The sequence below is a fragment of the Chaetura pelagica genome, unplaced genomic scaffold (assembly GCF_000747805.2).
Source record: "Chaetura pelagica isolate M959 unplaced genomic scaffold, ChaPel_1.0 scaffold7, whole genome shotgun sequence".
NCBI lineage: Eukaryota > Metazoa > Chordata > Aves > Apodiformes > Apodidae > Chaetura > Chaetura pelagica.
In genome coordinates, this window is record NW_009953920.1 from 664,308 (window position 1) to 681,652 (window position 17,345).

Here is a 17,345-nt window from a genome sequence, read left to right on the forward strand (position 1 = left end):
AGCTAGAAGAGAAAAGATCAACTTGAATTAGCATGAACCACTATCCACTTTTCAGTTCTTAATCATGAACTCCATAGACATATCACTGTCTTAATCAGTTGTCAGAGCCAATGTCCATACTTCAGATACACCAACGCTTTTGCTCTTTTTGTTGCACGTGGCAAAATATTTGTTGTCTGCTTGCAGGGTTTCCAAATTTCCCAATCTTTCCTTGCTTTGTCCCCCCCATCTTCCTTTCATAGAATGGTTTCTTATTCCTCCTACATACCCCTGAGTTCTTCCCAATGGGAAGAACCATATCCTGGGTGAGAAAATAGGAAGTTTATTTTAACCTACTCTGCAAATTATGTGGATACTCTAGCCAAAGTACTACTTATATTAGTGGAAGACTTCTAACCATTGTCATTAATATTGCCATTACCAAGTGACTTAAGGAGACAGATTTTGAGGTTATTTAATATCTTCCACTACCATCCCCATCTACTACCTCCTCTGGACACTCTGGACTTAATTCAGTTTACCAGAACACAATTTTCCTCTCAGTCTATACCAAGCAACTGGGACTCCTGCCCCCCATTCTTCACTGTTAAACTTTAACAAGGTGCTGTGATGTAACTAATTCCTATCTGCATTATCACTTTTTGAGAAAATGATCTGTGGACACAAACTCAATTTACTTTAGCTTTCCTTCTGCATCATGTCTCAAGATTTACTCATTGACAGTGGAAGGAAAATAATTCAGCTAGCTTCATGGCTGAAGGATTTAAGGAGTTAGTATTCTTGCACCACAGATTTATCTAAGGCTATTCTTTGTTCTTATTCTCCCTATACATATTTATGGAGCTGTATTAGTTCTATTTTCACCTGACTTTGCATGAAGAGCATATCTGATCATTAGCTGAATTTTGCAGTATTAATAGACCCAGGGATTTTTCATACCAGTTTCTATGTCTGTACATGGAAGGATTATCAGGTTATCTTATAGCAAGGTGTCCTTTGGCTGGAAACTTGTCAGAAGCTTTTCTGGCATTTACTGTGGGAAAACACTTCCTTGTACCTATTCACAAAGCTTCAGCCATTAAAGACTGAAAAGGCTATTCCATTATTTGAAATGATGAAAGATTTCTCATTATTCCAAAATCTTTGTGTGCTGTTCTTATTCCAGGAAGGGATTCAAGAAAGGTAGGGTGCAAGATCAATATCATCCAAACAAACAATACCATAATGCCACTGTTCCTTCCTGGAAACCAGGGACTATTGTTTGTGTCTCAAAGAAGAATCTTGTAACAGTGATCTCTGCAACTCTCAGCAGTGAGGACTGAACCTGGGCCCAGTGTATGTAAAACAAACCAGTCTAGTATTCTGAGGAGGAGGGATTGAAAGGATTAGGCAGATATTGCTTCTAGATATTTCTTACACTCCTCCTGTTGCTTTGTATTGTTGCTTACAACACAATGTTAGGCACTCTGGGCTTCTCTGCATAAATGTCTGGGGCAATTAAATTTTAACTGCTTGTTCAGAAAAAAAAGAAGTCTTGATACTAAAAAAGTTTTCCTAGAAACTCACCCACTTTACCTTTTTCCCCAACTTTAAATCCTCAGATTCAAAACTAGGAAAAAGCAAGGTATGCATTTTGGTTGATCCCTAGAATAAAAATCCAGATAGGTTTGGCTTTTCTTTTAAACTATTATTTGTAATCACAATCTGCTTTTTTTACCCGTAGCAATCATGTGTCTTTTGTGATGTTTAATATTGCTCAGTTTCTTCTTCCATTTTAAGAGCATCTTCATCATGCAGACACTCAAATGTGAGACGAACAAGAATTTCCTAAGAAATACTATGACAAATAAAGACTATCTGGTAGGCATAAACATAAATGAGATGCAAACCAAAAATCTCACTAAGAAGTGAATCACCATCAATCTAGTACACACACAAAGTCCCAGAACAACAGAATTATTTTGCAGTGAGTAATGTCTTGCCAGTAGGGTACTATGAACAATGTGATTAATTTTCACAGTCTAATGAGTTCCCCCCACCAAAAAAAAAAAAGCCAGTCCAAATTTATTTTGCTATGTCAGTCTTAAATTTCATTCATTCATTTACTCTAAAGTAGATTTGTTGTGATTCTTATCTATGGCACTGTACAGGGAAACCTGTTTCATGTGCATTCACAAATTCTCATTATTTTAGTTTCAGAATCTGTAAAGTTCCTTGCTTTACATTACTGAGGGGGAAAATGTATGCAGCAGGAAGACAGTGACATAGTTAAGGTCAGGCCACAACTTATGATCTAGCAAAGAAGGAGCAACACATCAATTAGTGACAAAAATTTGACTGATGGTTCTTTTTGTCACAGTCCTAAAATGCTGCTGAACAACCTACACCTTCTAATTAAACACTGCGGACTAGTCTGTGCCCTGCACTTGGCTGGGGCACATGGGTTGATACCCTGCCTCCTGAGTCAAGGAATTGTTGAATCAATGTCAGCAAAGCCAAGGTTTCACCCAAGGCCCACGCCTTGCTATCACACCCTGCTTCCTGAAAATAGGGCAGGAGAGCTGCTGCAGGGATGCCCTGGACTTCTTGTAAGTCGGCTAACAGCCAGCCAAAGGCAAAGACACAATATCCTGTTATCTCCTGTGTATCCTCCTCTCAAGAGGAAGATTTAAAGCCAGCAGATAATCTGCTACAGAGGGTTTATTCTCACTTCAAGGAATCTTTCTTTTTTCCATTCCTTGCAGTCACCTCAAATAAACAATGATTTATCCACTGTTCTTCCATTTTCTCTTAATGCTATTGACTGCAAATAAAAAATTCAAAATCAAGAGTTTAAAACAAAGAAAGTCCACATAATTCCCTTTACAGGTTTATACAGAACAAATAGGGGAATGGATATAATTTCAGGAGCATGTCAAGTAACAGATAATTTTAAATTATTTATTGATCTTTAAAGAATGAGTGATACATGCTGTTACATTATTTAGTAGCAGATGCTGTTTTGAAGGGCTTTACATTCTGTAGATAGTTTTACACAGTGCCTCTACTTCTTTTTTTTTTTTTTTTTAAAGGACCAGATACTCAGGAAATATCCACTGAATGGAGTAGAAACAGACCATCTACCATCTACCTCACTTTCTTGTCTGGGTTCAGATGAGTCTACTGACTCCTAATCAGGTACCAATGCGGACTCAGCCCTTACTAGAAGGTGAAGTTGTCCTTTCACTTAGCCAGAAGTAATGTGAAGCCTTTTCTATGCTGTTAGCTAGAGAAGCCACAAAAAACATCTTTCATCTGATAAAGGGTTCTTCTCTCACCAGGATTAAGTCCATACCACGCTGGTATGTTGTTAACATTGATGTGGCATATGCTGTGAAATCCCACTGGCAGATGCCCCTAACTTTTACCATATTTTGGATGCATTTTAGAAATGGGGTGAGCTGTATGTGCAGAATAAATTAATAGTTTCTTAGTGGTTATCCTAGAGTCCATTATCACCTTATTCCACAACAGCATCCCAACCACAGCTGAGCTCTAAGGCTGCATGGTTCCCAGACAACTAGTATCCTACAAATGACTGAGATAGCTGTAGATTTGTCCCATGAAGAGAAGCGAGCTACCAGAAAGCCAGGTTTTCAGGGATCTTTCCCCCACACAATCTGTGCTATGCTAAAAAGAGCATTAGGATCGTTGTGCGATCAGTATTTAAAAATATCTTCTGCAGCATAGAACTCCCTAATACGTTACCACATCCTTCCCCCAAGAATTTTCCCCAAGAAACTGAATTAACATGGAGGCTAAGATCCATGTACTGTGCCCCACCATATCATCCTTCTGTCCTTAACAAGTAATACTTGTTTTTATTTCCCCAAGTGAGATTTTACCAAATCTACCTCCTTTCCCCCTTTATTTCACACTACACCAGTCCTTCTACCCTAATTTCAGACACTCTTTGGATCCCATTCTTGCAGAAGGACTGGGCAGCACCAGTGACCATTCACCATTCTGAACAACTTATTTTTCTTCTCATCATTGTCAACGTATTTACACACTGTGTGCTACTCCTGCACATGCTCCCCAGTCTCTGATCAGAGCTGGTTGTGTCATTCTTACAAATCATGCATTAGAGAAATTCTCATCCTTTAGTGTTTAATAAAAAATATTCCTGTTCCTTACAAAATGAGCAGTTTTATCGCTGCCAATTAAATAATATGCCTAAAATACATTGTTTGCAATGTTTTTTGCCCATCACTCATTTCATGAATTATCCAGAAATATTTGTATTACTCTGTCTCTGGCACTGGTTATTTGGAGTGAGGGAGACAGATAAATATCCTGTTAACATATTCTCCTTCAGCAGATACTCAGACTGGGAGATGGGAGAGGTGTTGTGGGTTGGTTGCTGTGGGTGTAGTGGGAAATACATAAAAGTGTGTATGTGTATATATATATATATATATGAATATATATGAGAAAAACATTAAGATTAGATGCTTGTAATTCTAGCTACAGTGTGCCTTCTTTCTTTCCCCTTCCTTTCAGAGAGGGAAGGTGCTACAGTTCAGTAATGTATTTGCTGTACCCTGAATCCAGACTGAAATCTCCAGGAGAGGGAGACAATGAACAGGCCAGGAGGAAGGACCGAACGCTGATGTCGATTAAACCAAAACCATGAAACAAATGAGGGGTTTCAGTGGTTGTTCTTCATAGCCACTTCAGTTCAGTATGCAAGGGCACGCTTCCCTTTTATTGCAATAGTAAATTTCAGAGCACATAGGGAGAGGGAGAGAGAGAGAATATTGGCATTTCAATCAGGGCAGCTTCACACACACGCAGCCCACTCAGCTCCGTGTTGAAAGCTGTATGAAAGAAAGCCTGTAGGATCTCCAAGAGATTACTTACAAGATTCCAAGGCATGGATTTTTACGAAATCCTTGTAACACAGCCTGGTGCCCTTGTTGAAGTGAATTTGAAATATGACCCTGAGCTCCCCAGAGTCTGCAGGAACTGCTTGTAGGTATCAGGGTATACATGCATACCTACATTTATTGCAACAAACAGATATACACTTGTTTCCAATACAAAGATAACGTGTCAGTCTTTGAGCTTTGAAAAAATCAATTGTGTTTGTAGGGGCTACTATTAATTTTCATTACCCCATCAGTCATTCGGGAAACAAGGCTTGTCTGTGTTGATTTAGCTTCTGAAGAGATAAAGCAGCCATTGCACAGGAATATGGGGGTAGGATTAACAGACAAAACAAGATTTTATGTTTTCAAGTAATCACAGACTGCACCATCTTATGCCTTAATATATTCTGAGAATTTTCTTGAGAAGCTGATGTTGCATGGGGATAAAATGTTGTCCCCAGCATACTAGTAAAACATTTACACTACTTACTTTCTTGCTGGGGAAAACAAAACAAAACAAAACTGGAAATGCCTTTACCAAACATGGTGATAAATGGTGCTTCTCAATAGAATATGATATTTCACACACACAAAAAAAAAATAGATTATTCAGAAAAAAAACAAAACAAGCCACAGACCTAAATTGTGAAATTTTCATAAAGTTTTGGGAACAGAACTGACAGTTACCTTCTGTTTATACCATGTTTATAAATAACTGCAATAGACCCTGATACTAATATTCCACAGACAGGTGATACTCTAAAACCTTGCAATATACAATGTGATCCGTTTGCAACCGTGATATAATTGAAATTATAACACAGTTCCCATTTTGAGTTGTGTTTTTCACCTCAGTTGACCTATCCAAACAAAGCTATTGCAGAGAGATAGGTTTCTCAAAGGAATTGGTATATGTATGGGAGTAAGAGAAATGCCTGGAATCTGGGCTTAGGAAGAAAGAAAATTAAGTAGCCCATTTCTAGAGAGCTTTTTTTGCCATGTTTGCACACAAATTTCCACAGATAAGCTTCCCTTACATTTTGTCTCCTGCAACTTAAGAGTCCAGTCACATTGCCATGGAATTTGATTCCCAGGCTTCAGAAAGTGCTGAATTCATTCTGAGTTTGCTACATAATTGTTGCATTACTTGTAAAATAGTTTAGTCACAATTAGTCAGCTGGCGCATTGAGTCAGTGGCAAAATACAATACACAGTTTTGCTGAAGGTGTGACCTCCTTTATTTCAAAAATCAGAACAATAATTCATAGCTTGCTTTTTTTTTTTTTTTCTTTTCTTCTAGTTCTTTGAAGAACTTTGAAGTTCTATCAAAGTCTTTAATATACGAGCCAAGCCCACCTGGTATATCCCACTGAGCCACTCTACTCATTGCAGCTTTTTGATGAGCAAAGAAAAGCAGCTTCTGACTTGGAATGAATCATATGATTAGCCTAAAGTCAGGACCTGAGCTTGTAACATGACCACTCCTGTTACAGTTTTCTTAAAGAGCTAGCAAGTCCTCTGCTGCTGAAAATTTGATGAGAAAGTTCACCTTCTTTGTGATCCTGCATGCTTAGAACTGCATTACCCTGAGTGCAAAACCACAGATATCAATAACTACCTGAATAGCAATGTGCCTCTCAGCATAAATCAGAGTGACAGATACTGACCACAATAATTCAATGAAAAAATGTGCCTAATGTTTCTTGTTTAGATTGTGGTTTATTGTTGGACCAGACGAACTGCATTTTTTTGGTTCCTGAACAAAATACAATAATAGAATCATAGAATGGTTTGGGCTGGAAGGGACCTTAAAGATCATCTAGTTCCAACCACCCTCGTGAGCAGGGACACCTCCCACTACACCAGGTTGCTCAAAGCCCCATCCAACCTGGCCTTCAACACCTCCAGGGATGGACCATCTATAACCTCTCTGGGCAACCTGTTCCAGTGTCTCACCACCCTCACACTAAAGAATTTCTTCCTAATGTCTAACCTGAATCTACCCTCTTCCAGTTTAAATGGCAATGGACAGGCAGGTAACTGCATGTAAATGTATATAGTTAAGTCCTGTGAAATCAATTTGGAGTAACAATGAGTTCCAGACTGGTGAGTAACATTCAAGACATGCCATATGCAATGGTTCATCTTGTTTAAATGTTAGTTTCCCTGTTCTGATAGCTGCATGGCACCTGCACTTGGTACTGAAGGTAGCACCTTACACTGACACCAGTGATAATTGTGAAAGATGAGCATCTCTGTATTTGCAGGACTTGTAAAACCACATTCAAGGGAAGGCAAGAGAATAAATTCCTGAGCATTTAGCTACATGCCTTCACCTCCAGGTGGCTAAGCGTAGCTCAGAGCCAGAGCCATAAAGAAAGCTGTACTTGCTATTCCAGCATTTTTTAAGAGAGCATGACTAAGAATGGGAGAAAGAGAGGAGCTAGCAGAAGGGAAAGTCGCTGTCCAACTACCCTGACAGGGTTGGTGCAGTAACATTAACACCCCGCTTGGTTGCAGCAATGGTCATAAGGTAAAAATGAGCAAAAGGGGCACAAACATTTTGTCATGCCCACTGTCCTGGGCAATTGCATTGTCTCACCTAGCAGATCCCTCTTCAGAGAGCTTCAGCAGCCATTTACAGGTGGCAAAGACTCTGCAGGGGGCTGGAGCTCCCTGTGGCTTTCTACCCCAGGGACCTACAGCTCCCATATATAGCTGGGTCTCAAGAGGCCCAGCAAAGCCAGCTCACTTTCTTCCACAGCTGTGGATATGAATTGCCCAGCAGCCTTTGTGCTCACACAGCCTATCACCCAATTAAATGCTGCAGATACAGCCTATATGCTGTACTGGAATTGTTCACAGTCCACATGCAATTCAAAAGCCACCATTTAGCCACCCTTGTCATAACCTCAACCTTTCAGAAACTGTGCTTTGTCACTGAAACAACTGTTTTCTTGTGGGTTCAGATGCCAGAGAAATCAGGTGCACTCCTGCAAGTTTTATGCCTTCTAGCAGTTCTGTTCACTTCAGGCAGTGGTATCAGCATTGTACAGCTGCCTGTCCTGCAGGTTTTCATCATTTGCTTGAGTTTATACAAGGAATAAGACAGAGATGGAAAAGATGGAAAAAAGCCAAAGGAAAAGAGCTGACATTTCTCTCCCCTGGAAGCAAGTGTGGATAAAAAGCCTGTGTGGTTTGAATGGAGATGCAATTCATTGGGAAAACTCATAAGCACAATACAGCATTCCCCTTGGACCAACTACAGTAATTATTTGCACATTATGATCAATTATTACACAAACAAAAGAGGCAGCTTTGCATCACAAAATGTAATCAATAAGATATAAAAATCTTATTGAAGTGTACCTGAGTCACAGAGCCACTGGGTCCTGATTTATTGATGATTCAAAACTAGTTCAGGCTCATCACTGATTTTATAATTTCAGTAGACAGGTGATTCAGCTACACAACTAAAATGTAGAATTTATTACATTTTCTTTTCCTTATTGACATAACCTTTTTCTGTTCATGTGGAATTCCACGCTGTAAAAAAAAGCTCCCTGTCAACAGATTGAAGGCAATTAGGAATACTCCTTCCTTGCTTCTCTGTTGTATGTTCTAAAAAGCATAGTGTAGTCTCATATTACACTCTGTTCTGTCAGCATTACTCTTGAGCTGGAACATGTATATAGCTCATTTTGATCTCAGCCATACCATCTTTTTTGCAATGCTAGAGTCATTATTGAAGTTCCAGAACGAAAATAGGGACTACATCTGGGGACAACAAATTTCACTCATATGAAGAGCAAACCAAGGAAAATGATAGACAGGGGGGAGCAGTGTTTGCATTAAAAAAATGTACCTACTGCTCTTTTTACAACCCAACAGCTCAGAGTGCAGTTTTTCAGATTGCAAGCCTGGCTTCCCTGGGGAAGTTCAAAGCAAGCCTAGGGAAAACAGGGACGGGGTGGGGGGAGAAGCATATTCCTTTGCTTAACCACTTTCATTTATAATTCAGCACAAGCCAAATTGCTGGCAGTCCATGGAATATTAAGGAAAGGGTTTTGGGTTTTTTTAGCCAGGATTTGAAAAGGTAATGGTTCTTCCCTGTTGTAATATTTGATTATCAAAGTTCTATGCTTTGGTAATACAGGGAAGGAAGAGGCAAAATACTATCCCCTCCCTTGAAAACACTCATGTGAGAAGTAATGAAATGGTTGTTAAGGTTCCTGTGGTGCTTTGAAGTGGATGTTAGACATTTACCCTTGATAGACTGATATATGTCTAGCTCTTTTCCATACTTTTCCATTTTCTTCTGACATTAAATGAGACATTTAGACCCAAAATGTTATGTAATATTATTGTATGTTATTAAAGAAGAGAGAAGTGATTTACAAAAACAGAGAACTGATTTCTATGTATTGCTTACCTTTATTACAAGAGGGTGATAGGGCTTTACTAGTAAATTGCCTTAATAACCTGCAAGAGAGATGCTATAGGAAAATACAGGAATGTATGGTTTTTACTGTGTACTGGTAATAATAATTGATCCTATAGGTTTATTTTAACCTTCTTTTTTTTATTTATTGTTATTACAGCCTTCTGTGCTGTGAGCCGCAATATTTAAAACCTCATTAAGCTTCCAACCTTATAGTTAACCTTTTAGCTCACCATTTCCTTCTCGGTGGTAGGTCTGGAAGCAAAGATCTAAGCACTGGAGGTCACTGGATTATTATTGCAACACTCATCCTGCAGTAGACAGCCCTACTACCCTTTCCATGAAGGAAAGATGCACAGAGAGCCCGTATCAGGACAGAGACATAGGCTGAATGTGAGCAAGAGTATGTCTTGTTGCTTTTGTAGGAAGTCCTAACAATGCCCTGTTACTATATTCAAGGAAAAGAGCCTAAAATATGGCCAGGCAGTAGAGCCAGACACAGAAAAGACTACAGACCTGACAATAGGCAGAATACAAATTTTAGGGGGGACTTAGGATTTAGGACTCTTGTGAAGCTTTGTGCAATGTGTGGTGACAATGCATATACCACCTTTATTAAATATTGATGGTTTTCTTTATCTTCACATTTCAGTAGATTATTCTTTTCCATTCTGTTTTTGTCTTGTTTATGAGAGAAAACAAGTGAACAGTGATTTAAGTGTTCTTGAAATTAATTCAAAGAGATGATTTCTTAAAAGGATTATAATAGTCCCAAAATTAGAGCAAATGAAACATTGTTCTGTCTGTCCACAACAATAACCATTTTATGAAGGGTAAATAGTCCTCTGACCTGGGCCCTTCACAAGCCTTATCTCAGCTCTGCCAGAGACAGCAGCTCACAGCAATAGAAATTACCCTAACGAAAATGTGGTCCTCCTGCCTCTAGGAGTTCTGGTTATGGCAATCAACCACCTGTCACCGTTTGACTCAGGTCCGACATCCCTTCAAAAAACATCTTGAAATCTTCACGTGTCTATGTGCATTATAACAAAACCCATTGGGTCCTCCCAACAGTTTGGGTTTGAGGCACTGAAGACTGAAAGACAAAAGTGTGTAATGATCATCTGTTTTATCTGACACATTATATACAGTAAGAAAGGTGTAAAGGAGCAGCCCGGGACACTGTGTTCATATATTTTACTTCTGGTAATCATTCATGGCTGATCACTTAATAGAAAATTTTACTTCTGAGATAAAGCTGATAGAAAACCTGTGTAATGATCTCCTGCAACCCTTTGGTAGTCCTAAACTCTGCACAGCTATGTACTGGCCCCTCTGGAAGCTCTCCCGAGTACTTCAGGTGTGCACAGAGTAACTGCTGAGCCAAGTGTGTTCAAGACTCAGAGGTACCTTTGGTATAACAGACACCATAAGCCTAGAATTAGCCAGTTTTTAATCTTAGATATGGCAGTGACCAACTTTACAAAGGGTCACAAACAACTAGTTATTTATTTTTCACATAACTTTTCTTTATTCTAAAAAAATGCCAGAACTTCTTTTGTAGCCTGTGAAATACTGTTCTTGTATTTTGATCCTCTGGTATGTGCCATGAGAATTGGGGTTGTTTAGCCTGGAGAAGAGGAGACTCAGGGGGGACCTTATCACTCTCTTCAACTACCTGAAGGGAAGTTGTAGTCAGGTGGGGGCTGGGCTCTTCTCCGAGGCAACTAGGATAGGATGAAAGGGCATGGCCTGAAGCTGTGCCAGGGAAGGTTTAGGTTGGATATTAGGAAGCAATTCCTCACAAAGAGGGTGATTAGACATTGGAATGGTCTTCCCAGGGAAGTGGTGGAGGCACAGTCCCTGGGTGTGTTCAAGGAAAGGCTGGATGTGGTACTTAGTGCCATGGTCTGGCTGTTGTGGTGGTGTTAGGTCATAGGCTGGACTTTATGATCTTAAAGGTCTTTTCCAGCCTTAGTGATTCTGTGATTACAAAGTGTCACCATAATATGAAGACACTGCTTTATTTAGAACACACAGAGGTGTGAAAAACATCCACACCGTGAGGCACTACACCTCACCCTCAAGCCATGCCAGCAGCCCCGTCTGGGCCATCAGCACACAATCAGTTTTTCTTCAAGTTGCAACTGCACTTCGTAACCCCACAACGTTGTTTTATGTATACAAAATGATTCACCAAATTATCCACCCACAGTGACTCCAAGCCATGACCTGTGTGTCTTTTCCAGAAGAGAGAGAGGGGGCAGGATGCAAGATGATAAGCAAAAGATTAACTCAGGTTTAGTAGCGCCATTATGATGAGTCAGAAGGGATCATGAGTTCCTGTTGCTAGAATCCTTCTCTAGCATTTGTGCATATGGGCTATATTCAGCATTGTTGCCTGTTTTTAAAAAATGGCAGAGCTAGCTAAATATCTGACAGGAGATAGGAGATTGAACTGAGCTAGGAGATCAGCAGTCATGGACATGCTGAGGAAGACATATTCACAGTCCTGGCCATACAGAGGCACCAGTGTCATTTCAACCCTAAACACACTAGTTTCTAGACAGATTTGGGTTACTTGTCCACTAATACCTCAGCATGCAACCAGTACTGAGTGTCCCAGAAGGGCCACAAGCAGGACGACAGTCTGTCTCTGCAAGACAGAAGGGACAAGAGGAATGCGGATGCTGTGGCATAGGATCATTCATCTCTCACAGAATTCACAGAATTTTTGGAGTTGGAAGGGACCTTAAAGATCATTCAGTTTCAACTCCCCTGCATGGGCAGGGACACCTCCCACTAGAACAGGCTACTAAAAGCCACATCCAGCCTGCCCTTGACCACGTCCAGGGATGGAGCCCCCACAGCATCTCTGGGCAGCCTGTTCCAGTGTCTCACCACCCTCACACTGAAAAATTTCTTCCTAATGTCCAACCTGAATCTACCCTCTTCCAGTTTAAATGGCAAAGGATAGGCATTTACACTGAAGAATTTACGCGTGATCTCTAACCTAAATCTCTCTTCTTTTAGCTTAAAACCATTACCCCTCGTCCTCTCACTGCAGGCCCCTGTAAAAAGACCCTCCCCAGCTTTCCTGTAGCCCCTTCAGGTTCTGGAAGGCCACTGTGAGGTCTCCCTGGAGCCTTCCCTGCTTCAGACTGAACAGCCCTACAGGTGGGACAGGAGGTGGGACAGCTGGCAGTGCTGGGGGTGAGCAGGGTGCCAGGGAATGGGGAACCAGCCCCTCCGGCCCGGGCCAGAGGTGCCTCCTCGCAGGGCCCCGCGGAAGCGCTGGCTGCACGAGGGGCTTCGCTGTGAGAGGAGCTGGTGACTCCGAGAAACACGCCACTTGAACCCAGGGCTGGTGTATGTTTGTGAAGGTTAGGCCAACTGAGGCTCCTAAGTCAATGAGAGAAACACGTTATCCTGTTGCGTTTGTGTCCAAAGGGGGTTGCCAGTTTTTTTCCAACAGAAGCCACTGGCTCCTGGCAAGCGCTTGACTCCTGCTGGTGCCCTGCAGAGATGGAGTATCATCATCCCTGATTCTTGCAGGGGACAGCCGAGGGGCACACCTGACATGCGAGGACCTTGAGGATGCAGAAGCCAAGTAGATAAACGTTTTATTATTTTACTTTATTTAATTCCACAGCTGATGCCTTGGGGCTGGCAGAAGGGCGCTGTGGAAGGCCTGGGACAGCCACAGGCCCCTGGCTCTGGAAAGCCGGGACAGCGGCCCGCAGCAAGGGCTGCCCCCCGGCCGCGGCCCCGCACCCGGGGCGGGCTCGGGGCCCCGCAACCCGCCGCCCGCGCCCAAGATGGCCGCCGGCCTCGAAGCCGCGGGGCTTGCCCTTAGCCAACATGGCCGCCCCGCCCCTATGGCTTCCGACCGCAGCGCGGCGAGTTTGCCCACACTCAAGATGGCGGCGCCGGGGGAGCCGTGGCTGCGGTGACGGGACGGGACGCGGCGCTGAGCGAGCAGCCGGCAGAGGTGAGGCGGAGAGAGGCGAGGCGAAGCTGCGCTGCCGACACGGGAGGCTCCCCGCCGGTCTGCGGAGAGCCGGGTGCCCGCCGGGCTGTGAGATGGCGGGTGGGGGCCTGGTCGGTGCCGGTGCGGTGCGGCGGGGCCTGCGGGCTGCCAGGCTCCGGGCAGGAGTGTCCCCAAGAAGAGCGGGATGGCTCCTGTGGCCCTCGGGTCCCTCGGGGCCGACACTGACTCTGCAAGAAACGGCACTCGTGGGTCGTGAGAACTTCCCCCAGTGGGACTGACTGTTGGGGAGGGAGCTTGTAAGGTGTTTTTTTCAGCAGCAAAGGTGAAATAATCCGTTGTGTCTTCTTCCCTCTGGAGTAGAACTAGCTAATTCGTTATTTAAAATATACGCTAGTGTTTCTGTTCAAGATGTATAAGGTGCTTAAGTGTTTGGCATAACCAGAGAACTGAAAATCAAAGGTGATTGGCAGTTATCAGCTCTGCAGGCAGTTACCTGTGTGTATAACTTCGTGCACTGCATGGAGACTGTGTAGGGCTGTTCATCAGCTGGTATCAGAATCCAGTCATAAAGCTGTTTCTGCCTGCTCTTTGTGTACTGGCAACATTTAAAAATGTTAATTTGACCTGCAGGTGTGTGTCGCTGCTATGGGAAGGAAAAATCATTGTCCTTGTCAAGTACAGAAGTTGCCTTACCCGTGATGATCTTACTGTCTTCTCTTGACAGGTGCAGCCTGATGGTAAACAGCATCCATATGGGAACAAATGTACAGTTGGATAGTCAGCTGCATACATCACTTCTCATCAGAACATGCATTTTCTGCCTATATGTCTAAATTGACATTTAGCCAGAGGGGCTTTTGAGAGTTTCTCAGTGTACTTTAACCACATTAACAGAGGTCATCATCATCACTGCTGTTATGTCCTGGGTACAAGTTGCAGTCAGCCGATCTGGTGAGGATATCTTTGACGAAGATGCAGATGAGATGTACCTACTACAGAAAGAATGGAACAGCACCATGAAAAAAAGATTGAAGGTATTTCTCTGACTTACTAGTCTTTTTAACCATTTTAGGTGTACTGACACACACTTCGATATACATATGGCTGATATAAAGGGGAAGACAAAGAGTGACTGTGTAACAGTTATCATGGCTTAGTTTTTTCTGAATGTTGGAAAGATATATTGGGGGTTTCACAGAAACTACCCTAGTAGTTGTCACAACAAAGTACTGTTTTGCCAAGAGACAACCATGTGCATTTGTAAAAGGCAGTACTAAATTCTGATGCAAGCCATTTGCATCTTACTTGCAGGAATACCACTAGTTCCTGTAGGGCAACACAGCCAAACAAAGAAATATGAGGTGTTTGGGTTTATTAAGTAGACATTTTTAGTCAGATTTAAGACACATGGTTGCATGTGGAACTACAATTGAACATTGTGTTTGGGGTAGTTCTTTGGTTTATTTATTCTCCTAGTGAAAATATGTTTATGAAAGCTGATTTACCCAGCCCTTCCCTTCTTGGAATTCTACAGTGAACAAAACAAATCCATAAACCCGGATTACTTCATCAGGTACATGATCATTGAGAGTGGGACTGGGATGGAAGCTGTTGTGTAGGCTGTTGATGAGGAAGGGTATCGCAACAGAGGTGTATTACTCTTCAAGGAAAAGTCTCTTGCATCTGAGTCCCTCGAAAAGACTGGATTTCTTAAGGGACTATTTAGTGTTCTTACACAAATTCCTCTGGTACTTTATGAGTAGATAACTGCAAAATCATAAAATGTTATTGAGGCTAGAGCTACATGTTGGACAAAATAACAAAACATTCTCATTCCCAGCTATTTCTCTAGCAAGGCCACAAGTTTTCTTGTCTTGTGAGCAAATAGAAGTCTTCACTCTTACAACTTGCAATTTTCATGTGAAACAAGTTAAGAGTTATTCTACGTTATATGGTAATGTGATTAGGATATAAGGAAAGTAATTGGCATTACAATCATCTGCTGTTTCTTACAGTAAGTAATGACATGTTATGTGTATATGTGGCTCACTCCCTTCACCATCCTTTTTCACATATAACTCTTGAATTGAGTGAGATCCAGCAAATAGAGTAACAAGGCTTAATAATCGATTTTGTGAAAACAGGTACATGGTTTACAGTTATGAGAGCACCCTCTGCTAAAGGAGAGGTTCTGCATCCTATCTATTTTTAAATGTGTAAGAAACTACACAAAGCTATTCTTCAAAAAAATGTTCATAAGGGAGTTGGTCATCACAAAAGCAAGCATGTTTCCCTGCAGATGTGTCTTAATTTTTGATGTTTCTAGAAATACTTTTCTCATCCCCTTGCTGGGGACCATTTTAGAAAGGAACTGAATCTTGCAGATCAGTAAATCATAATGCACTGCAAAAAAACATATTTTGGTTTGGCAGCTGCGGAGTAGCTGGGAGAGATCTTCGAACTTAGAAGCTGTAATTTAAGAGATTGAATACTTGTTTAAACTTTTTTTTTTATTGTGAAATCATCACATTTTTTCACATTGTAAACAACCTGTTTCACTATTTCTATCATAGGAGGGCTATATGGATGGAATTGAGGCTGGGAAAGAGCTTGCGCTCCAGGAAGGCTTCAATCAAGGTTATAGACATGGTGCTCAGCTGATGGTTACCTGTGGCCAATTCAGAGGAACCCTGAAGTAAGTTAAAAACCTTTTAAGGTCATGTATGGGTAGGGGGTGTATATGGAGGGAGCGTACATGCAGTTTTTTTGTTTGTTTTAATTGGAAAAAAAAAGGTGCATTTTGGATCTGTCCAAAGTGAACAAACTGAGAATTCTCCGATCTTGAATATGGGGGCGTAGAGTGGTCACTCTTAAAAATATCCTCTTTCATCTGCTCTTTGAGAATCATCTGAGTCAGCATCTTTAAGCTTAATATTCAGCTCTACTGCTTGAATTTCCCAGAAAATGTGAAAGCATATATGTTTATACAGTATAGATACCTTGTCACATTGCTATCTCTCTTTAACAACTCTATGTGGGTACCTATGATAATTTGTTGTTGTTTTGCTCTTCACTCTTCAGTGCTCTCTTATCATGGTGTCATCTTAATGGACATGATTCTGCCTTAAGTAAGATAAATAATCTTCTTGATGTGATTGGAAAGCATGAAGAAGATGTGCTTAAGTGTCTGAATTCTGTTGAACAACAGCCACACCTTGGACACATTTTAGATTCTGTTCAGGACATGGACCTCAATCACACAGCTCCAACTGAGAGAGAATATAACAAAGTTAAAGCTGGAAAACATGAAGACATTGGCACCACTGCTGAAAACAGTTGTAGGAATATTGGTGAAGTTGGTTCCTTGCAGTCTGAGTGCAACACAGCAAAACTTTGCACAGATCCTGATAGGTCAACTCTTGCTTGGGTTAAAAAGCAGACTGTTTGGCTAGTAGAGCAACTGGGCTTATCACTGGATATACTCCATCATGTCCAGCAACTGGAAAACTAGTTTCTCTGTTTCATTTTATTTAAAATTATCTCAACTGGATTTGATATTGAGTTTGTGGAATATGTACTGGCTGGTGCATCACTTCATTTTAAGGAAATCTGATTTTGATGCTTCACAGTGGAGGTAATTTCTGTAAATCTTCACTATGCTTTGGCTCCTTGCAAAAAAAAAAAACCCTTGCTTTCAGTCTTACACATAACTTTCACAGTAAGGGTAAATTACTTTTAAAGCTCAATAAATATTTACTAAACATGTTCCTGTTCTGTGCCAGAAGCTATCATTTCACCCTTGCTTTCTCTTTTGTTAGCAGTTTGGAATTGGAGCAGGTCCTTTAAATAGCCCCTTGAAATAGATTCCCTCCAATATCTAAAAAATAAATGACCAGTGTAATGGACAAACTATTCTTGCAGAATAAGCTGCTGTTGATTGTATGCTAACTCTATGCAAAACAGGACAGGATTTTCTGCTGATTTCTAGAGTGCTGTGACTCTC

The 17,345-nt window shown here is 41.4% G+C and overlaps 1 protein-coding gene across 1 annotated transcript; it reads left to right on the plus strand.

Moving 5' to 3' along the window:
- The first annotated feature begins 14,259 nt into the window (after nt 1–14,259).
- YAE1D1 (Yae1 domain containing 1) lies at nt 14,260–16,853 on the plus strand. The gene is made up of 3 exons (XM_010001518.1): nt 14,260–14,376; nt 15,916–16,037; nt 16,424–16,853. The coding sequence occupies exons 1-3, from the start codon at nt 14,260–14,262 to the stop codon at nt 16,851–16,853; spliced, it is 669 nt and encodes a 222-aa protein (XP_009999820.1).
- Nucleotides 16,854–17,345: the final 492 nt, after the last annotated feature.